Genomic DNA, 24,195 nt, shown 5'->3' with positions numbered 1-24,195 from the left:
CCAATGCCGTTCAAATCCAAGTTCATCACCTATCGGGATTGGGGGTGAGAGGGGGTGAAATATAAAATGTCAAAAATTAAATAGATAAGTGTCGAATCCACAGTTTTCGGAGTCTCTAAGATAATTTGTGACATTCACGATTACCAAACTTGGCACACATATGACTTACAATCTGGAAAGAAATACTGTGAGGGTAAGACACTCCTGGCACTCGTAGGGGTGGGGGTGGGAGAGGGTAACATATAAAAGTAATCGAAAACGACCGATATTAGTGTGGAATCCATAGTTGTCGGGGTCGCTAAGATAAATAGTGACACTCTCAATGCCGTTCAACTCCAATTAACCCCTGGCACTCCTAGAGGTGGGGTTGGGAAGAGGTGACAAGTAAAAATAATCGAAAACGACCTATATTAGTGTGGAATCCATAGTTTTCGAGGCCGCTTAGATAAACAGTGACACTCCCAATGCCGTTCAACTCCAAGTTCATGTTACACAATGATCAGAACGCTACATTATAAAAGTAGCTTCGCTACAGCTACAGCTACATTTTCCATAAATTAGCTCGCTACTAGCTACTTCGCTACTTTTGCATAAAAAACTTAACAACCATATGGATATTCCAAAGAAAACCCTAGTATGATAGTTGTACTTACTGGAAAATAGATTATGTTATTTATTATCATGATTCTCGTCATTCGGTAATTTTGATAGCAGTGTTACTTCAGTTACATATTTTCAATGTAACGTTTGAGAATAACGTGCCTATGTAAGCAGCAGATCAATTACAATTTGTCTATATGAGTATTGGAATTAGGATGACACAAAATTAATTATTACAACTATACACAAATAAAATTTGGTAGAATTATTTACATTCATATATCAACATATCTTGCTTGAGAATAAATATTGAGTTAAGTCACAAAGTGGTTCGAAACCAGTCTCGATTAGCTTATCTGTGCATAAAGTGGACTCCAAATAAAAACTAGGAAAGACGGCTGGAGGATAGGATCCTCCTGCTTCTCCATTCCCCACGCTGCTCATCGTCTTTCATCATTCTTCCTCATTCTCACAATTAGCCAAAAGTGGTAGAAAGCGACTATAGATAAGATTGATTGACTTTTTGTTTTAAGTCCACTTTATGCACCTACAGTTTAAAGTGGGATCCGAACCATTATGTGCCTCCACCGGGTATCTAACCCGGGACCCCTTGACTGTAGATAAGAGAATTACTAAATAAAACATTGATCTTCATTGCCATGATTAGCAAAAGTAACAGAAAAGCTAAAGGGAAATATTTTGAGAAAACTGATGTGTAAATCCGAGAGTTCTGTTAACATACTGAACCATTGATTGCTGGCACTATTGCTGTCATTCTAGTGAAAAATGGATCGCTTGTTTTTGAACTGCAAGTTCAGTTTTACACACTAATTAATGACATTTTGCTGCGTCTTATACTAGGGATATGCACACTATATGTTCCGGGGTGGCGCAAACGAGGTATTTTTTTCAGGGGTGCCAAAAATGAGGCATTTCCCCAAAATCTCAAAAAAAAGTAGCTGTTAGCTGGAATGTATTCATATAGGTCGTATGTCAGTTATCCGGATATTCGAATTATTTAGATGCTAATGCAATAAATTACGCGGATACCTATATTGTGATATCAAGATATTTATAATCTACATTATAGACATTGTCTTTATGAACCTCCTGCAAAAGTAAGCGTTATTGTCGATTTTTTAATGTTGTTGCCACATTCAAAATTTACCTCAAAATGCTGAGAAGAAATGTAGCTGTAGAGAAATTTTCTCTAAAACTACGGGAATTTTGTAGCTTCGCTACCGCTACAGCCACAATTGTCAAAATGTAGCGCCGCTACAGCTACAGCTACAAATTTTGTAGCTAGTTACAGTAGCGCTGCTACAAGTAGCGCGCTACTTCCAACCACTGATGTTACACTATAGTTAGAATTCATTATACTCCTGTCTAATAGAAGATTGGGATAAATAAATACCCGGGCAAGGTCGGGCAAGCAGATAGTCTTTAATATTTTATCATAACGATAAATAATGATTACAATTTACGAAACTATGCGCCATAAATATATTTTTTAGAAACTTAATATTTGAAATTATATTGATTAGAGTAACTTTGCAATACCTGTAAATACTTTAAAAACAATGTTTGTAATTTTTTTTTACAATAGTTGGATGACAACGTAAATTGGCGGAGTTAAACCTTTCCCCTCCAATCAACTTTTGGAATGTACTTACGCCATTAGTCTATTATAAGGAATACTTGTATGCAGTGGCGGCGATTGGGTTCCAAATGGGGGTAGGGCAAGGTGTCAAAACTTGGGGGGCAAGAATAGTTTATTTTCCCTTGATACATAAGGTTTAGCATAGTGCGGACCCAAAAGTGGCAAAAAGAGAGGGGCAACTCCCCCCCCAATCACTGCCACTGCTTGTATGTAATAAACTGGAATTGAATTGTATTTTTATACAGCCTATGCTATCTGATTGGATGACGATGTTAACATAAAATTAAACCCAGTTTGAAAACTACTCACAGTTTTCAACTACAAGCAAATGGATACTTGATGGTCTTTTCAATGATCTCATTAAAAGTCAATAACGTTGTTGCAAGTCCAAAGTGTCTGTGACTCATTCATTCTTTTGACTAAGAGTTCAGACGCGGAGTGTGACTATGTACAGTATATTGTTTGAACAAGATAAGGGAGCAGTGTTAGTACGTAAATGTTATCTTTCCAGTATCTCACTGAAGACAAGAATCACTGGTAATAAAAATAACGACCAATAAAAAAAAAACTTATCAAAACCTGACACAAGCGGTTCCCTTCATGTTATTCTGAAATTAACAGTCGTGACGCAGACCTAAGAGAGATAAACATTCGTCACTTCTCCACTTAGTAAGTGTTTCACACTACGTTCTCCTCTTAGAAGTACCCTAACTTTGCAATATCCTGCCATTTAAACTTAACTGTCTGGCTGTTAATTTACAAAAACGGGACGTAATTGTTCATTTCGTCAGAGTAAGTGCATCCGTGTGTGGCTGGAATGCGAAGTAAATATAAGGTTGGCTTGAAATATATTAAATTTCTTAAAATTTATTTTAAACAAGGGACATCTTTTTTTTAATTTCATGTTATGTATAATAAGTACACGTCAGTACAGTAACCCACCGATTTACGTAATACGCGAATTACATAAATTCAAAGTTATGTAATAAATCTCGAAAATTACAACTAGTAGCGCGTATGAACATGTTTGCGGTTTTTGCGTCCTTGACATCCATTGCAGTATGCAACGACACCCTGAAATGGATGTCAGTTTGTTTTGATATTCTTTTATAAATTTTAAATACTTTTATAGTTTATATCCGATTAAGTGCTGCTCATGATGTTTCATTTATAAAATAATATTGTGTAAAGAATATACATATATAGGGTACAGCGGGGCTATTCCGCCCACGGGGTTATTCCGCCCGAAATAAGAAATGTCGCAGCACTCTGCACTGTGGAGACCTTTTGTTTCGTTCAATATGAGGAGTGGTCTCCTACTGTCCCTTGTCCGTTGTTCCGGTCCTTTGTGTTATATTTTGGATGCGACAGAAGTAGAATCTTATGAGGTAAGCGAACTGGGATGAATTATTGACTGTTGAAGAACAGAACTCGCAATTTTAACCCATTTCTTTAAAGCTATTAGAACACAGGTTGTGCATTGTACTTGTGCATAAATGTAGTTCGATTTATTCATTGTCGCCCTACTAGGCACGTTGTTCACAATTACTACAGTTGGGGCTAGTTCACTCAGTAAATACGGGGCTATTCCGTTCAAGAAAATTATTTACGTAATTAGTGTTGTAATGCGAATTTGTCGACAGCGTGTTTTAAGTTCTCATTTCAGATTGTTCGTACATATAACAGGAAAAAGTCCGGCTCTAAATAGTCCGAAGAGATGATGAATGAAGCAATACAGAGTTGTCTAAAAGGAGACGTGAGTATGAGGAGCTGCTACATTGTTTGGAAATCCGTCCTCCACACTTAAATATCGAGTAGAGGTTTCAAAATCTGATCTGGTATTGGGAGAAAAACCAGCACATATAACAGACAGCCATCCAACAGTATTCAACCTGGAAGAAGAGCGTGAGTTGACGTCTAGATTCAAGAATTTGGCTATACACGGGATAAAGTTCATAGAGCAGCATTTACAATAAAAAAAAATATTCGACATCCTTGGTGCATGGAAAGCATGTCTGCAGGAAAAAGACTGGTTTTCCGGATTCCTGATAAGAAACAGTGATATATCTCTCAGAAAACCTGAAGGATTATCAAAATCGAGAGCCGCGTGAATGAATATGGAGGATGTCACTATTATAAATGCTTCGATTTGTATGGGAATCTGTGTGAGGAGATTGGCCTAAAATAGTGCCAGCAAAACCGTGCTGTGCGGAATAGCCCCGCTGTTATTGTGAATTCTGATTTCTGCACTCCTCAAACATTTCTACTTATAATGTAATCTGTTCCTAATTAAGGTATCTTTATTGTAAAAAATTATGGATTTATTTACAAATATGTCAATTCATCTTTTATAGGTTTAAAGTTGAAATGAGCGGAAAAGCCCCGCTGTACCCTAATAAATATTGAAGTTTGCAATTTACAAATTCGACTTACGTAAAATTCAAGTTACGTTCAAAGTTCAAAGGTTTACGGAACGTATTACTTACGTAATTCGGGGTTACTGTATATTCAATTCATCAAAAGCGGGAAACTGTAAATGAGGAAATCAACTGACATCAGGAAGTGAGCATTTGGGTACAACAAATTCGTGTGTTCAGTGTCTATCATTTTTTCCTTTATGCATAATGCAACACTAGTGTTTAGATTTCGGATGCGTTTTCACGCCGACCATAGTGGCGGATTGGTTAGCACAGCGAGCTACGATGTCAGGTGTCGCGGGTTCGGATCCCGGTCTTAGCGTGGGTGTTCTAGGTAAGCTCCCTTCAATTTCATCATATCATCACTCATCCTCATCGTCGCGATTAGGCCAAAGTAGCAGAAAAGCACAAAATTACAAAAATCAAGTCATATGGCTTTCTATTATATTATTTCATGGATAAATTTACCTTCTACCTTCGTTAGGATATCACAAGGTAAACAATCCATCTACCTAACCTCTATATTTCTAGTAACCTTAAGTATCCACGAGCTCCGCGTAGCTACCGGTCAGCTACATACTCCTTTTGGAGTACGTTGCTATGAAATTTATTGTCTACATTCAACACTTAGTTCTATCAATCGATGGGCCATGATATTTCGGGTATAAGTAACGCCGACTTCAGATAGTCCCTCGCGATAGGCTTCGCAAGCTATTTCAAATTAATTTGACCTGGATTATGGGATTTACCTGGTTTCTCCTACACTGTATTCGTCTTGAGTTAATAGTAACTAATGAATAAGCGCCAAAGCTTTTAGTCAAGTTATATGAGATGCTCATCCTCATTCATTACCTTTGAGGAGTCGATGTGTGGAACTTCTCAGTTTACGAGATTCTTATTTATTTATTTATTTACGTACTTAAAGTTTCATATACAGAACTGGCAGACCATTCTATACTGCAAATGTAACATTAAGAAAATAGAATGTCAATATTTGCAGCCAGGTTATTCAGGGTTTTCCTAAGTCCTTCCCACATTAAATTCGCTATAACTTTGTAACAAATAGAGACAAGTTTGTACTTGACAGCAATCTTTGAACTTTTACCTAGCAACACTGCATATCTGTCGTCCTCGTCGCCCCACCTCCAACTGGGCACCATTCAAGTCGATGCATCCCTGCAATCTCGTCCTGAAACCCAGAAAGGCTTTCTGGCGCTGCTCATCCGAAACGCCCCGCGATGACTGCAGATATCTTTGCTTTGAGGTCATCCAGATCTCTTGGCTTTTCCACGTAGTCCGTCTTGACATATCCTCACAGTTAAAAGTCACACGGAGGCAGATCTGGCGACCTTTCGGGCCATGATGTGGGTACTCTGCGGTCAATCCACCTGCCTCCGAATTCTTGATGCAGGTAGTTGCTGACTGCACGAGCGAAATGGGGAGGTGCCCTGTCTTGCTGGAAGTGCACGTCATCTTTGATACCAAGTGCAATCAGCTGGGGAAGGATGAACGTCTGTAGCATGTTGAGGTCGGTAGCGCCCGTCACGATATCTTCCTCTGAGAAGAAAGGCCCGATTAGCTGATCCGTCGACACCATACGTTCAATTTTGGGTTATCCCTCTCGTAGGTTTGGAATTCGTGCACCAGAACACACGATTTCAGCTCTGCATAGCACTACTGACTTCTCCTGAATCGATGCCATCTTGGAATCAGCTGATAGCTCGCAGTCACGTGATGTGTGCAGTGCTGCCAGGTAAAACTTTGAAGCCTGCTGTGAAGTACAAACTTTATTTCACTGAAATATCTCTGTTCGTTACAAAGTTATAGTGAATACAGGAAAACCCTGTATAAGCGGGGAAGCCTATAGAAAAGAGACCGCTGTAGAAGTTAAACCCTTGTAGCGGGAATGTGGAAGAGCTTTGCGTTGCGGATTGGCACATTGGGTGCTCATAGACGAAAATGATAATGTATGTTAATGTGAATTATATAAAACGACTGCTGAACTGGTTCTGATTTAAGATATTCATTTCTTCTGCCCGCCTCTGATGACAAGAGCCTACGTAGCCAATATTGAGGAATTTAGTAGTCCGATTAATCACTCTCAGGATAAAATTTCTAATATTAAAGTTTCTAAAGTTAAAAGTCAAGGTAGGTAACAATTTACTAATAAATTCTTAAAAGTACGGTAGTTATCATGGTTATAATATTGTTTCGAAACTGTTATTGCCAAATGTTAACGCCATGTCTCCCGATGACTTGAGTTTCGTAGTCTACACAAATGTAACCTTCACAGAGATTTGAGCTTGACATTTCCGTAATTACTCATCTCAATAAGCAGAATTTTTAATTACGAGGGGCAGTCAAAAATTATCCGCACTTTCACCATAACTTTCTTTAGGTTGGCCACACTGCCTTCAGCGCTCGCGTGCGAAAGGTGGTACTCTTGTGGTTACGTGACCGAGGTTTCATATAAATCACTCAATTTTTATTTCCTTTGTAATGGAATAAACGTGGAAGCTCTGCTGGCAGTGTAAATCAAGATAGAACAGAGATCAATGATCCGTTTCTCTGGTCTGAAGGTATGTCAAGGGCTGAATTTCAGCGTAGACTTTCAGTACAATACGGGGACAGTGCTCTGCCGTGTAGAAGTGTGTATGAGTGGATAGAGAGGTTTAAAAATGAGCGGATAAACGAAAAGCACGGAGCGGGAGCAGGATCCTCATCAACCACTGACGGACAGATTCAACAAGCTCAAGAGATGATTTTGATGAACGAGACGGGTCACAGTCAATGAGGTGGCATGTTATCTGCAAATTAGTCAAAATTGGCGTGCCCAAGGGGTTGGAGGGGTTCGTAGGGTATTATCCCCTCCCCTTTGGCTCAGTATTCTTCGAAAATCCTGACACGCCATTGTTCGTCATGGTTCAGTGTGTGCGATATCATCCACGACAAGCTTCAGATCACTGATCTAGTTTTCCCTTGGTGCAACTGTCAGCAGCGCAGTGGCGCAACCACAGGGGAGCAGGGGGCATTGCCTCAACCCTGGACGGAAATGAGTTCTAGGGGGGCCAAGAGGGGCAGGGGGTCAAACATTAACGGCCAAGTGAACCTGCAGTGGGCAGTTACCGCTCACAACTTTAAATTTTATGCAAGTAAAGAAAGTTTTCGTAAAATTTTGATTGCTCGCTTCGCTCGCAATGCCTTCTTGGTATTATCAAGTTCAGAATCGCACCTAGGGGTCGGCGGGAGTCGGCCCTGGGCGCCGAACGATCTAAATGAAAATAAGTTGTAAAAGTGATTGATTGATTGATTGATTTATGATTTTAAGACCACTTTACGCACAGAAAGGCTAATCTGGACCGGACCTACTGTTTAAAGTGGGATCCGAACCACTACGCCATGTGCCTCCACCGGGTATCGAACCCGGGACCCCTTGATCACAAGGCGACGATGGTACCACTATACCATCGACAGGGGCGGAGCCAGAAAATGTTGAACGGGTGGGCAGGATCCATATATTGATAAATTAGGGTGGGCAGATACAAAGCATAGATGATTCTCTAACATGCATTCTCTCTCTCCCTCTCCCCTCTTCTCCCCTAACTTCGTTTGTATTTCTTTTCCCATTTCTTTTTGCTGGTGTACATTTTCTTATTTATCCTCTGTTTGTGTTCCTCCAATTCTCTATCTCTTTCTCTCACACACATGAGCGTGCGTATAATATTTTCATAAATTCTTCTAATGAAATTTCTCATCTGAATTCTATCTAATCACTCCACACTAGAAAGAGGTGGCGAAGGGACTCGTAGCAGTCACCTATTGAAAAAAACACTTGGCAGGTCTTGGTCCAGGCCCGGTTTTATTTCCAAGGGGCTCATCCTTAATTATAAGCCGCCATTTAGAAACGAAGAAGTTGTGAGGTTAGAAGCTCTGAAGATGAATTTCTAACTATATTACAACTTATTACAGTATATGTTTAATCCTGCTAAGGAAGTAAAATTAATTTCCACTATACACTATTAGATATTTCTAGGATTTCAAAAGTGGGCTTCATCCCCCTTAGCCCTCCCTCCGGCTCCTCAAAGAACTGTTACTGCTCAGGGTTTTCTGCTCTCTATTATTTCTTCTGTCTATCCTGTGTCAGTCTTGCTTGACATAATCCCCCTACTTCTCTTTCATTTACGTCCCCTTTTCTTTCATTGTGTCTGACTGATCTGCTCAACTTGTGGAAAAAAATACTTACAAGTGCAAGATGCAGCGAAAGTTATTAGGTTACAAGAAATTTATAAATGTGAAACCAGCGCCGTCCCTAGAAGAGGGTCAAGGCTTCGCGCTACACGGAGGAAAGCCACCTATACCCTGTCCCAGCTAACTGTGGAACAAGCCTGCGCACAGCATCAGAGAAGCGAGGGAAATCTATTAGCCAGAGAGAAGCAGTAGACGCTGATCGGAAAGCTGGTAATTTCAGTCGCTTTCTCCCACTCCACGCAATTCCGTTCCTCTCACGTGTTCATTTGTGGAGCCGTCTCGCGTCACTACTTGCGCAGAGACTTGATTTCGTTTACCTGCTCCACAGTTAGCTGGGACGGAGTATAGTAGCAAAAATATTTGAAACGTAATTTTAGCATAACCGGTGGAAGCACATAGTGGTTCGGGTTCAACTTTAAACTGCAGGTCCAGTCCCCATTACTTAAAAACTCAAGAAACTCAAATGTAATTTTAGCATTTTAGATTCGGAAAGCAAGTTATACTAAATTCGACTTTTACAGTTGCGCAAGTTTCAACTACCCTCTTTTATTTGCCACCACTATTAACGTCCTTTACAAAACGAAATATCTTGTTTCTTCTTTCGATACAAGACACATGCTATTTGTACATTATATATATGCATTTAAGGTAGGCGACAGAAGGTATGTAAAGACAGGCCCGTAGCTAGGGGGGGCAGGGGGGGCAACTGCCCCCCCTGAGAGCCTGCTTTGCCCCCCCTGTGAAAAATACAGAATATATTCCTACCTGGAATACTCACTAATCTTTACAATTATATCCTCTATTACTCTAGCAACATAACAAAAACACTTATTGATTTTGTGATTTATTAAGGTGTGTGGGATTCCGAATAATGTCGTACTAGGATTAGGGGGAGAAAATCTCTTCCTGATTCAGACTTCCGGAAATGATTTCGTAATTTTTAGTATCTAGAACAGTTGTGATATTTTGAGAAGTCTTGTATGAGGTGCCTAATGTGTTTGGATGTTTTTTTTGGATGTTTGCTATGAAGTTTGAACTGCTTAATCTTTAGTTTCCGAAGTCTGCCTATTGGTAATAGTGATTCATGTGGTAGAGAGAGGGAGTGGATATTTGATTTTTGTTACTTACCGTTGCCTTTCTGCCACTTCGAGCTAATCGTGACAATGAGTGATGACGTGAAATTGATGAAAAAACACTCACAAACAGTGCTGCAACCACCGCAGGGGGCGGGGGCATTATCCGTCCCCAGTTTTGGTCGGAAGTCCAATCTAGGGGGGGGGGCAAACATTGAAGTAAAGAAACATGACTAGCAGAATCTAAGAATAGCAGTACAAATTGATGCTCAAGATGGAATTAGTTTTCACATTTTTCTTGAAATTTTCTTCCAGATGGCCAAGGGCAGTTGCAGGGGGCACAGAGGGGCAATTGCCCCCTCGCTTTCAAATTTTATACAAATAAAAGTACATTTCGTGAAAAAAATGATTCTGCTATTCTTATAGTCTAAAGCCCTGGGAGCCAAAACGATATAATTGATAAAAAATAATGTTAAAGAGAATGCCATGGCACCCCGTGAAATTATTTGCGCCCTATTAAATCAATATTGTTTTCAGTTTGCAAATATTTGGATCTAAAGATTTTCCTGCTCGTTTAGATCCAATATGATTCTTCTCTGTAATGCATTCTAAATCACCAGAGAGAGAACTAACGCCAAATTTATACTTCAGATTGTGGCTGCTTAAATGCACGAACAATTCTTTTGAGGAAAAGGAGCACGTACATTTGAGAGACAATTTGGCGTATGAATTGATCATGTAATGTATTTAAATAATATATATATATATATATATATATATATATATTTATTAAAGAAACTTTTAATACGTACACAATTTAGCGTTAACATGTTGCATATGCATTTTCTTATTTTACGTCGCTCCATGTTGCATATGTGTAAAATATATGTTGTACATGAAAGTTATACGTGTCATATGTACAAAAAAATAAGTTCGTCATGCATACATACTCTGTCTTTCAAAAATACAGTTTGCGTGCTTGTTTTCCATTATTAGTTAATATGAAATTGAACATGTTGGAAAAATACCGGGTGATCCGTTTCAGTTGTCAGAAAAGTAAACCTTTATTCACAAGAAGTTAATGTACGTATCTCCGAGCAACTTGTTGTAATATAAGCAGAAGGGATGTAAGTTTCGAATTCAGCCACATGGCGGGACTAATGTGCATACAAAGGTGGTGATCACGTCACAATAGCGGGAACAGTATGTCGTATGGTATGCGAAATTTTCCAGTATTACATGCATGCTACTGCCGCCAAGCAGCTCAAATCCGTAAACCTCCACTTATTCGAAACTTACACCCTTTCTGCTTATATTACAACAAGCTGCTCGGAGATACGTACCTTAACCTCTTGTAATACAAAAAATGTATTACAAATATTTACACAATTCATCAAAGTGTAGATGTAATGTAATCATTATTATTTAATTAATTCTATTTTTCTTGCATAACACAACACAATGGTGGTGTTGGATTTTCGTTAGAATCCTTTGTGCGTAAAAATCTTGCATACTGGAAACTAGAGGGAAACATTATGAAGCACGATTTATAAAGGTCTTTCTTAATCAGTTCTGCAGAGAAGCCCAAAACTGTTGGTACATATTAATCGTCTATTAACCTTTTCAACCTGTAAATATAAAGTAGATACAGTCGCTATTTATGTTAAACTTTAGCTTTGTATTCTTTGGTATTCCGGAAAGTCATTATCGAAATATTGTTATTTGATGTTGCTCGAACTTTTTTTGTTCATTGGAGTTTCAAGATATCATCCCTATCCTGTTACATATCACTTTTGGAGGAGGGGGACAAGTGCCCGTCTGTACCCTGCTATATCTGCCAATGCAACACAATATATTAAAAATTTGTCCCCTCTAGGATTGACTTTGCCCCCCTAATAAGAATTCCTGGCTACGGGCCTGTGTAAAGACCAACAAAAGTGAAGATTTGTTTTCTCCTTAATTCAAACGAATGAGCTTGAATATCTAGTTATAATATTGGCAGTTTTTAACTGGAAAGAGTGTTTGTTGCTGAATGATCTTTTTACTTAGCTTACAGGAGTTTTCCAAATTGTTAAGTGCGTATGAATCTTTGTATTTAATTAATATCTTAATGTGAAAGATTTAAAACACACATGGAACGCACATTTTTTTCATTTTATATTAAACATTCCCAGCATAAAAAAAATATAATTTTCACTCAAGATATCACTGAAAAATGGTAAAAATAAAGGAATTTGCTCAAAATATATATTGAAAAATCGATGCCATTACAGAAGCGACCACTTCCTGAAGTAAATCTTCATGTGGCCAAAAGAGATGCTCGATAGAGTTCAATAGAAATATGCTTAGCGCTTGGGAATACAGATACTTTTATATACTGTATTGTGGAAATTAATTTAGACCCAAAGATTTATCACATTTGATCATGATAGTTAAGTAGCAATTCTTCTCTTGTTCATAGCGCTTTGTAACTATTAGAAAGAAAGTTTCATTTATTTACAATTATCACATCACCATAGGACTTTAGGGGGAAAACACTTTCTGCTCTCCAAATTCCTCAAGAAGTAGGCTATGTACATTTTATATAAATTGTTCTCAATCTTTCCCCCTCCCCCCAAATGTTTATATGAAGTTGCCACCCTCTGATTATTTTCATACTATCGAGGTATAACACCCACTGCCCAAAACGCTAGAATAAAGAAGCCTCGAAGTTCTTTTTCATACCATATGGGAGTAACGTATTTTGTTTACGCGCTTGGTTGTTTGAAGATATTTGTTCCATTCTGTATGATTTTGTACTCTTTACCTCGGAAAACGTGCACTTTGGCTGTAGCCAGATATTGCACTACTTCTAGCCATATAAGTATTAACTAGATCATGTTTCAAGTTTTAAATAAGAGATAAATTTGGCAGGTATTATTCATGAACATATTCTCTAACGATTTTCATTTCCTTACTCAGTAATGTAAATTCAAAAGCAGTGAATGAGCGAAACATCTTAGAGGATAATTTGTGACTCTTTCTAGAGGGAACAATATTCATAAGAAAAATGTGCACGGAGTCAAGACCATAAATTACCTTTTCTTATTGAAGCATTCATATCTTCCTAAACAATTACGTCTTGAATTTGTTTGGGTGGGCAATCGGCTAGGCAGAGGAATTTTTGGGGGGCGCTTGTCCAACCTCGCCCACCCGTCGCGCCGACCCTGACCATCGGGGAGGCACAAAAGTTGTAAAAGAGAGAATGCATTGACGTTCCGTGAAATTATTTGCGTACTATTAAATCAATATGGATTTCGGCTTGCAAAATAATTGGAATCAAAAATTTTCTTGCTGGCTTTGCTCGCGATGTGTCTATCATTCTTCTCTGTAAATTACCAGACACAGAAATGAGACTTGTCTTAATTCATTTTGTTTTAAATGCATGAACAATTGTTTTGAGGAAAGAGAACGTGCACATTTGAGAGACAATTTATGTAATGTTTGCTGTTGGTTTATTGTGAGATGGATGAATTGCTTGTGTAATGTATTTAAATAATATTTGTTGTATATACGCGTAATATGTATTAAAGATACTTTGAATACGAACACAATTTAGTGGCCACATCGCTCCATGTTGCATATGTGTGAAATATATATCGTGCATGAAAGTTATACATGTTAATATAAAAAAACAATTATACTTGGAATGCATTTATCAAGCCTTTTCTGTCTTTCAAAAATAGTTTGTGTGCTTGTTTTCTATTATTAATGTGAAATTGAACGTGTTGAAAAAATAATTGAAATAGTTTGTTCGAACACAAATGCTTTAGCAACAAACTTCTACCCATTTTTGCATAATTTACGAAGGTAATAACATCTTTGATACTACTACTACTACTACTACTACTACTACTACTACTACTACTAATAATAATAATAATAATAATAATAATAATAATAATAATAATGTTTGTCCCGGGTTCGAATCCCGGCTTGGGCATGGACGTTTGTTAGTGTCCATTCATCAATTTCATCATATCATCACTCATCCCCATTTTAGCAAATTAGCCAAAAGTGGCGCAAAAAGCGTAGTAAAATAAAGCAAATCAATAATAACAATAACAGTAATAATGTTATAATGATAACATTATTATTATTGTTGTTGGTACGTTTATCCTAATACTTACCCCCCCCCCGACAAAAATTCGTGGTTGCGCCTCTGCAGCAGAGCTGCCATGTTTACTCTGTTACAAAAGAATTAAAAATGGAGCGATTAACATAAAACCTCGCTAAAGGAAGTGTGGCCAACCTAAAGAAAGTAATGGTGAAAAGTGCGGATAATGTGATACATTTGCTTATCAAGTGCATGTATTTCCAACGTTTTGTTGTGGAAAGTTGAAATATGTATGTGTGAGTGGAGTGTGTGTGCCCGCATCTATAGGTTAGATTACCTTTCTTATATGTAATTTTTCTTTCTTTGTATTTTTTATTTCTCTAATTTTTATTTTTTTCTTTCTTTTCTTTTTCAATATTTTAATTATTTCATATTCAATTTTTTTTGTAAACATGGTCAAGTGAAGAAAAGGCTCCACAGCCTTAACTTCGCCATGTACAAGAAGACGAAATAAATAAATAAATAAATAAACCAGTCCACGATTTCACTCAAATGCTAATCCAGTCCAGTGATTCAAGGGCACATTAAAACTTTCTGCTTTTCACATCTATACAGGTTAAAGCTGTTATAAATATAATACTCTATTTTGAAATTCACAATGAATTTGCGAGTACCGATAAAAATCCTATTCCTCGCCCAACTGATAAATGGCGGCAGCCCATCTCAAACAGTCAGTGCTAAGTGGGTATATAAATTACCTCTACGTAAATTTATGATCCTAACCAATTGTAAATTGAACCGGAACCATAAATTTATCACTTCGTATGTAACGAAAGATTGCACTCGTCGAGATAAGATTGACTTTGCAACAGCGAAATGGAATAAGATAACAAAAAAATTACCGGAAGGTCAGATGTGTGGGTGTGAGTATGTGGGCATAGGTATGTGAGTGTATGTGTGGGTGCAGGGTGTTGCCCTCCTTTGCATTGATCATTATTTTAACTTCCATCATATCGACATGATCACGGACAGTATGAAGAATAGTGAACACTGAAAATACTTAATAATCTAGCAAAGTGATTTTAAAAGGTTTTTGGTTATAACAATCTCTTACAGTAATAATACATTTTCAGAAAAGCGTACTGTAGCCTATTTATTTGAAATTACTTATAAAGTTTATAATTATGTAAAACCCTCTCTGGTTAAACTTTGGGGTCTTAATTTTATTTCTGTCAACCTTCGTGGCGGAGAGATTATCACAGCACACTACGAAGCCAGAGGTCCCTGGTTCGAAACCCAGCCCGAGCATGGATGTTCCTTGTGAGTATCTTTTCGTCAATTTCATCATCCATCGTCGCGATTAGCCAAAAGTGGCAGAAAAGCGACACGAAATACTATCATTAAATCAATCAAACACGCGGACACCGTCGTCGCCTTGCAATCTAAGCGTCCCGGGTTCGATACCCAATGGAGGCACATTACAGAGTGGTTCGGATCTCACTTTAAACTGTAGGTCCAGTCCCAATTAGTCTATCTGTGCATAAAGCGAACTTTTAAAAAAATATATTCAAAGTGGTTTACTTCCCTTCCAGCCACAGCCAGAGAGGTGACGACATGTTGCGCCTTCACTTTGGGTGGTTGAATTAGGTTATTTTACGTCGCTTTCCTTCCACTCTTAGCTAATCGCGACTATGGTTGATGATGTGATGACATTTATTAAAGGTGATATAATGAAATTGATGAAGGGACACTCACCCCATGCCCAGGCCGGGATTCGAACCCGGGAAAGCTGATGTGCTGTGCTAATCACTTCACCACGGAGGTTTGCTCTTGCACACACGAAAAAACCGCTGTGTCTCGTTTTTTTTATAAATTAACAAACAGACTGTTGAAGTTTAACTGCAAAAAACTGTAAATTTTACAGTAATTTCTTTAATTTATTATAGTCTAGCTGATTTTTGTTATTCTCTCTTCTTCTGCAGCGAGCTTTGCTAGTGGGCAGGAACCTAGGAATGGACCTTTCCGATCATTAGTGCAGACATGCATCAAAGAAGGCCCAGTGGGAATTGGCGTACAATTAACGGTAAGTTACCAAGTTCTCGATTGGCTACCTCATCACCAATGTACGGATTTATGTGTATTAAAAATGTGCTAAATATGTAAAAACATATTTATTTATTTTCACCATCATATGGAGTTAAATACGGCATAAAATTGAAAAAAATACATTTTTAATAATATAAGACACTGCTTCAGCTACATAACATACAGTCTCGGCATTGTAACTATTGCCGTGACTGTCTTGAAGAGAAACCAGAAGCGAATCCCGTACGTGTGCCACAAAATCGTTGCTTCTGGAGCTGCTGTCGGGAGCGCAACTAGTAGCGAGTGTGTGGTTAGCAACGGGCTGCTCGACTTGGGACTCTCTACATTGCCAAAATAACCTTTGTGACAAGCAGGAGTAGATGCTTGAGCCAGGCCCGTACGCAGGGGAGGGTCCGTGGGGGCCACGCCCCCCTTCGAACCTTGAAATATTTAAATGTGAACCTATAAAAAACTACGAAAATAACATTCACAATTTTTCAAGTTTGTAAATATTTAAATTTTGTTCTTGCATAAATGAATGTGTTTCTTGTGGTGAGAAGAAGGCTAACAGATGTGCAATATTGGGTAGTTCTAGTTCTATAGCAATTTATGCAAGGCTACCAGACGTCCGATTCACCGATTTAGTCAGGACCGTCCATTACTTTTAATCCCTGTTCCGACTTTCTTCGAACCCAAGTCGTGAGGCGAAAATATATCTTCATTATTTTTTTGTTAACTCACATTTGGACATGTTCCTTACTGTAATAATAATTGCCAATACGTAACATTATTTTTATAAATATATTATTTTCTAAACATAGAATTATCATGACTTTCCAATGGCAGTGGTATAAGAAAATTAAAGGAAATTTGAAAACATTGTTAATTTGCGGAACACAGAACTAATTAAACTATTTTGTAATATCTCTCTCTCTCTCTCTCTCTCTCTCTCTCTCTCTCTATATATATATATATATATATATATATATATATATATATATATATATATATATATATATACGGATCTGGCCCCTCCCTAAAAAAAATCCTGGGTACGGGCCTGGCTTGAGCCCTCATTTTCCATCGTTGACAACAATTGTAAATGAACAGGAATTTCAAGAGTTTTACAATAGCAAATGCAAACATTTGGGAGGTAAAATAAACAAAAAAACATTATTGTCCGGATGACAGAAAACTTATAATTAACGCAATTGGATGGTGTAAAAAAGGTCGTAAACTTTCGTTTGTTTAACGTCGCGTCGGACTTTGTCAGTTATTCGCAAGAAGTTCACCCAACTCTTACGGTCACACAGGGACATGTAGCCTAGTTATTGCGCGAATATGGAGTATGGAGTATATGTTAAGAAATGTTCTGGAAAAATGGACATAATATGTAAAAATAACTAAAATATGTAAGATATGAGCAAAAACCTAACATATGTACAAATATGGAAAATAGAAACTGAATTTTCATAAGATTTGCTGATGACATGGCATTATTCGCTGAGGATGAAATAACCATAAATAGTATGTTAGAAGAGTTAAACAGCAGCTGTGAGCAGTATGGGATGAAGATTAATGTAAAGAAGACAAAGGCAATGGTTATAGGACGGAAACCAAGAAATATTAATGTGAGAGCAAACAGTGAAAGAATCCAGCAAGTGGATAGCTTCAAGTACCTCGGATGCACTATAAGCAGTGACATGAGCTGCAACCAAGAAGTGACAATGAGAATCGCAATAGCAAAAGAAGCTTTCAATAGAAGAAAAAATGTTTTTTGTGGACCCATGGACATAGGTCTAAGGAAGAGATTAGTGAAATGTTTTGTGTGGAGTGTAGCACTATATGGTGCAGAAACCTGGACGTTGAGAAGAAATGAAGAGAAACGACTCGAAGCTTTTGAAATGTGGACATGGTGAAAAATGGAGCGTGTAAAATGGACGGACAAGGTAAGAAACGAAGCCGTACTGAAAAGAGTTGGTGAAAAAAGATCTATACTGGAGACCATCAAGAAGAGGAAAATAAACTGGTTAGGACATTGTCTAAGAAGAAACTGCCTGCTAAGAGATGCCTTGGAGGGAATGGTTGAAGGAAGAAAAGTCCGTGGAAGAAAGAGATATCAGCTTATGGATGATATTAAATTAACTGGGTCGTATGCTATTACGAAGAGTAAGGCAGAGAACAGGGAAAGCTGGAGATTGCAGTGAAAAACCTGCCAATTAGGCAGAAAACAATGAATGAATGAACATGCCATGATACGCAAAGATCAGTGGTCGAAAGTAGGGCGCTACTTGTAGCGGCGCTACTGCAGCTAGCTACAAAATTTGTAGCTGTATAACTTGACAAGTTTAAAAACAAGACGCTGCAATCCATTGTTTGCGCACCTCACAGCACATTTCCCCACTCCATTGTCTGCGGTGACGTTCATTCGCAGTGTTGCAAACTGGAGGGAGCTGAATCCTCTGAGAATTTTCAACGAAATTTGAATGTGAAAGGCATGAATTAGTATCCCGTCACCTACGCTACCTATTGATTGCGCTAAATTCTAAATACATTTTGATATTTTCCCTTTAAACCTTAAATGAATTAAGTTATATTAGGGATATTTCTTACCAGCATAAGAAATGTATGAAATAAAACGATAGAAAAATGAAAAATATATAAACAATAGAACTGAGCTCACCTTCTAAATGTTTTCCAGTTCTCCTTCATCAGTTTCACTCTCCCACTCATCCGAGTCTGTGTCTACCGATGAATCTGTGTCCGTGTCTGAATCGGCTTCACCAAGTCTAATTATCAGTTCATCTACACGCTCGTCCATAAGTCCATCTGTTTCAAAGTAAGAATCTTGCAGCCAAGAGTAAAGAGCATGAACATTTCAATGCTTTAGAAAAGAACACAGGCAAGCGTGTTATCAGACTGCCTTCTCGTGGTGATTGTTGTACGATAAACAAACGAACCACCACCCCACTCGGTTTAAAAAAAAAAATAACAAAAAAAAACTGGACACTGCTCGATGTCGCATTCAGAAAATGAAGTCATTCGCCCTGCAGTTTCTCTTCGTTATAAACCTTAACGCACGTGCATAATACTACAGTTTACGATCGACGCACCGCACGCATTTTCAAAGGCCGGTGTTCGGGAATGAAAGCATTCTGCTGCGAGCCGTCTGCGGCGCATGCGCGCGCAGCGAAGAGACTGACTGACTTGCTCATGTGAGCTCGGCCGTGCAACATACTACGCGCGCGTCTCCTATTATCTACGATATTAGACAGTTGTAATTACGGTTCTACATACCAATATGTATTCTTTAGTATTATAAATATTCTAAAAGCTAAATCGATGTACCGTATTATTCATCTGGTAGAACTACGCCTAAGGTAAAACAGTTAACTTAAATTACCAGAGTCTCAACGCATTATAAGTCGGTCTTTACCGCAACATATGGTCCTCCGCAAAACCGGATGAATTACGGATATCGGTAAACGACGGGACTGGTGAAAGTGCAGTTTAGTGAAGTGAAGTGATACAGACAGTGAAAGTACAGTGAAGTTACAGAACAAAGCAGTTTTCCCGCCACTTCAGCCACGCCGCGCGAGGGGAAATTAGAGCGAGCTAGGAGAATAAACGGACAGCACGAGCCAGTCACAGGGTTGCCAAGAGCAGAGGAATTATCGACGGCTGCAGATTCCATGTACGTGAGTAAATCCTTTTATTTTCCTTTTCCATGCTTGTTTGTTCACATTCCTAACCTTGCCTGAGAAAATGCCGGAAGAAAGTGAAATGCTTGAGAAGCTAGTGAGACAACGCAGTGTAATTCAAGGACAATTAACTCGGCTTCAGAACTACGTGTCGAATTATGACGAAGCAAGTGGTCATGTAAACGAAATTGTAGCCAGGCATAAGCAACTCGGCAGTGTTTGGTCAAAACTAGAGGATGTAATGGACAAGATATCCGAATTATCAGATGAGCAATCTCACGACGAGAAGAGAGCGTCACTTGAGCAAAGTTACTTCACGTTAGAAGCTAAAATGCTTTCAATAATAGACAAAGACTCGACGAGAAAGAATAATACATGTAAGCCTGAAACTAAATCTCCAATCAAGCTCCCAGATGTAACTTTACCAACGTTTGACGGAAACTACACTCAATTTTCATCGTTTCAAGATATTTTTGTAGCCCTCATAGAAAAAAATGAAACCTTGTCAGACATACAAAGATTGCAGTATTTACGGCTTTCGTTAAAGGGTGATGCATTACAAACGATCGAGAATTTGCAACTCACCGGTGCTAATTACAAGGTCGCCTGGGATTTGATTCAGCGCAAATACAATAATCCAAAGTTAATAGCCGCTGCTTACGTAAGTGACATTTTGAATGTATCTTCAGTCACTAAGGAAAGTGTAACAGAATTAAGAAAGTTCACGACTACGATTAGAAGTTCTATAGAAGCATTAAGAAACATTCAGGGAGACGCGGACTTAATTGATATTTTTCTCGTTCAGTATCTTTCAGCCAAATTGGATAAATGTACGAGAAGGGACTTTGAGAAACAATCAAGCAATACAGAATTCAGTACCATCGAAGAATTGCTTATATTCTTAGAAGCTAAGTGCAACTCTCTACAGAAATACGAAGCAAATGAACCTTCGACATCGACGAAGCCGTTTTCAAGGTCACCAGCTGTTAGTAACGTCAGGTCAAGAACGCCACAAGCATCTAACACGTATTTTACTGCATCGAGCAAAAGCTGCATCTATTGCAGAGATGCCTCTCCTTTTCATCCTTTATTCAGATGCCAGTCATTTTTTAAATTGACGAATAAACAGAAATATAAATTCCTGCATGAGAACCGCATATGCACGAACTGTTTGCGTTTTGCTAATCACTCAGTGTTAAATTGTAAAGCCGGCTCTTGCAGGTACTGTAGGTTGCGTCATCACACGAGTTTGCACGAAGAAAGGGGTGGCGAGCGCCGTGTACCTCCCCTCCTTCCAGGAAGATCAGCTGCGAACGAAGCAAGCAGTGTTTCCAACCCTCAAGTCGGAGAGGGAACCAGCTCATCGTATTCAGTAAAGAATAAGAACCAGAATGTTTTGCTGGCTACTGCCTGTGTTCTAGCAAAGAACAAAGATGGAAAATACTTGCCTTGCCGCATCTTATTGGACCCGGGGTCTCAAGTGAACCTCATTGGTATGGATATGGTACAACGTCTTGGGTTACGAAGACAGAGACAAAATACGTTGATACAGGGAATAAGTTCCAACACTGTAAATTCACCTTATGCTGTGAATGTGGAATTAAAATCAAGATTCAATGAATTTACTGTAGAGGCACAATGTTCTGCCTTGAAAAATATTACGGAACGTTTGCCTGCAGAAAAAATGGATATTTCAACATGGGAGATACCTACAGATATTGACCTTGCGGATGAAAACTTCAATGTTCCTGCCAGGATTGACATTTTAATTTCTGCAAGAATATTTTTCGATATCTTACTGCCAGAGAAGATGTCGAAGCAAGGACCTTATCCTACGTTACAAAACACACAGTTTGGCTGGATTGTAGTGGGCAACACACCAGGTACAACGTCACATGCAAGCAGATCATTCTTTATACAGGGTGAGCCGTTGGAAATGCTCTTACATCGTTTCTGGTCGGTTGAAGATTTGTCGGAAGAAATTATGTCGCCTAAAGAAAAGAAAATGGAAGCACATTTTCGCCAAACTACAGAAAGGAATGAAGATGGCACTTACACGGTACGCTTACCTTTGACGGAAGATAGATCAGCATTAGGGGAATCTTTGGAACATGCACACTCCAGATTTTTACAGTTAGAACGCCGACTTGAGAGAGAACTGGAATTGAAAAAAGAATATGTGGAATTTATGAACGAGTACGAGAGATTACACCACATGCAAGCAGTGCAGGAAGTGCGAGAGGCGCCAGCAACGGGAGACATCCGATATTTCATCCCCCATCACCCAGTTGTGAATACAGCCAGCTCCACGACGAAAGTACGGGTCGTATTCGACGCCTCAGCAAAAACGACCAGTGGCAGGTCACTCAATTGTCTACAAAGTGCAGGACCGGTTCTACAAGAGGATCTGTTCGGGTTACTACTTCGCTTCAAGACTCATAAAGTCGCTCTGAAATCTGATATTGAGAAGATGTATAGGATGATTCATATGCACCCTTCTGATAGGAAATTACAGTGCATATTATGGAGAAAATCTCACGACGAACCATTGATGATCTACGAATTGAACACTGTAACTTATGGTCTGACATCTAGCAACTAAATGCCTACAGCAACTAGCGACAGACGAAATGCACAACTATCCACAAGCTGCTGAAATATTGAAGAGAGACTTTTATATGGATGACTTGCTGTCAGGGCAAGAAGACGAGAATCAAACCATTAATCTACGTAATGAACTGTCAGCATTATTATCGGCAGGAGGATTTAAGCTACGAAAATGGGCATCCAATTCTGCAAGAGTAATGGAAACTATACCTTTAGAACTACGGGAAGTTAAAGACACGATTCTGTTTAACGACGACAGTACAAAAACTCTAGGTGTCAATTGGAATACCACCGCCGACACTCTTTGCATATTAACGGCCGAAGATTCAGCGCTAGCGCCAGACCGCAGTGCTGAGTTGGCTACACTCGCACCGGCGAAGAAACATCATCTTACAACCTACCATCCACGCAGCAATCCAGTCGACGGGAGGAAGAAATACATTATAACTTCCCCTACGCGGGATCAAGCAAAGAAAGACACCAACGCTTGTTTTGTAAACAATCACCCAGCTATCAACAATCAAAGAAACAATACGGCTGCTGGTTGCAGCAAACCTCTTTACGATAAACAAAGCTTTTCGACGATACGTGCAAAGAAAGAAAACAATTTAGCCTGCTACGATTTGAACGTTCAAGAAACATTAAGCAAGCGCAGGGTTGCCAGTCAAATCGCGCAACTCTTCGATCCGCTTGGACTTATTGGGCCTGTTATTGCATTGTTTAAACAGTTTCTACAGAAACTATGGAAGTTAAATGTATCCTGGGACGACGAGTTACCTTCAGATGTATTAAACGAATGGAAGGCTTTACAAGCACAAATATGCCACATTTCAGACATTAAGGTTCCACGATGTATTTTACCTAAAGGGAAGATAATAAACATTCAAATTCACGGGTTTTCTGACGCGTCTGAGAGAATGTACGGCGCGTGCATTTACGTCAGAACTGTAACTGCAGGAGGAGAAGTTAATTCACGGTTATTGTGCAGCAAGGGGAAAGTTGCACCGATTAAGAAAATAACTTTACCTCGTCTTGAGCTGTGCGCAGCACTTATATTGGCAAAATTAGTTAATAAAGTGATACCTTTATTGAATCTCCAAATAAACAAGGTATATTTATATACAGATTCGCAGATTGTTTTGGCATGGATTGCAAAGGACCCAGAGACATGGAAACCCTTTGTGGCAAATAGAGTGGCTCAAATACAAGAATACACGCAGGTGTGTGATTGGCGGCATGTAAGGTCAAAGGATAATCCTGCTGATATGTTATCGAGAGGAGTCGAACCCCTGAAGCTAAAGGGAAACTCACTTTGGTTACAAGGACCAGCATTTCTAAGCCAATCAGATCAAGATCCGAAGTTGGCCATCAACGACATCAGTTTTGGAATGAATCCACCTACAGAAGTACCAGAACGAAGGAAGGTGAAAATAACCTCATTGGTAACTACCCACAAATCAGATGAAATTCTTACGCGATTCTCTAACCTTTTGAGAATGATAAGAGTTATGGCACTTTGTCATATTTTCATTGATAATTGCAAGGGGCCCACGAAGAGAAATGTTTGTACTTCGAAACTGAATGCCAAGGATTTGCAACGAGCCACAGATACGTGCATTAAAGCAACGCAAGCCTTATTCTACGCGCAGGAAATAGAAGACTTGACTCACGAGAGAGAAGTTTCTCCGAACAGTGGAATAAAAGATCT

General features: G+C 38.9%; 1 protein-coding gene across 2 annotated transcripts in view; it reads left to right on the top strand.

The window, feature by feature from the left end:
- LOC145988423 (uncharacterized) overlaps nucleotides 1-24,195 on the top strand; it is a 90,088-nt gene that overhangs the window by 9,776 nt on the left and 56,117 nt on the right. For both annotated transcript variants that reach the window (XM_083123313.1, XM_083123312.1), the window contains exon 2: nucleotides 16,077-16,177. In XM_083123313.1, coding sequence (XP_082979439.1) covers nucleotides 16,077-16,177 — 101 coding nt within the window. The remainder of the gene's footprint in view (nucleotides 1-16,076; nucleotides 16,178-24,195) is intronic.

This window comes from Lepisma saccharinum, chromosome 5, assembly GCF_977018435.1.
Source record: "Lepisma saccharinum chromosome 5, izLepSacc3.1, whole genome shotgun sequence".
Taxonomy (NCBI): domain Eukaryota; kingdom Metazoa; phylum Arthropoda; class Insecta; order Zygentoma; family Lepismatidae; genus Lepisma; species Lepisma saccharinum.
The sequence above is the reverse complement of the archived record's forward strand: the minus strand, read 5'-3'. Positions and strand labels throughout refer to the sequence as shown.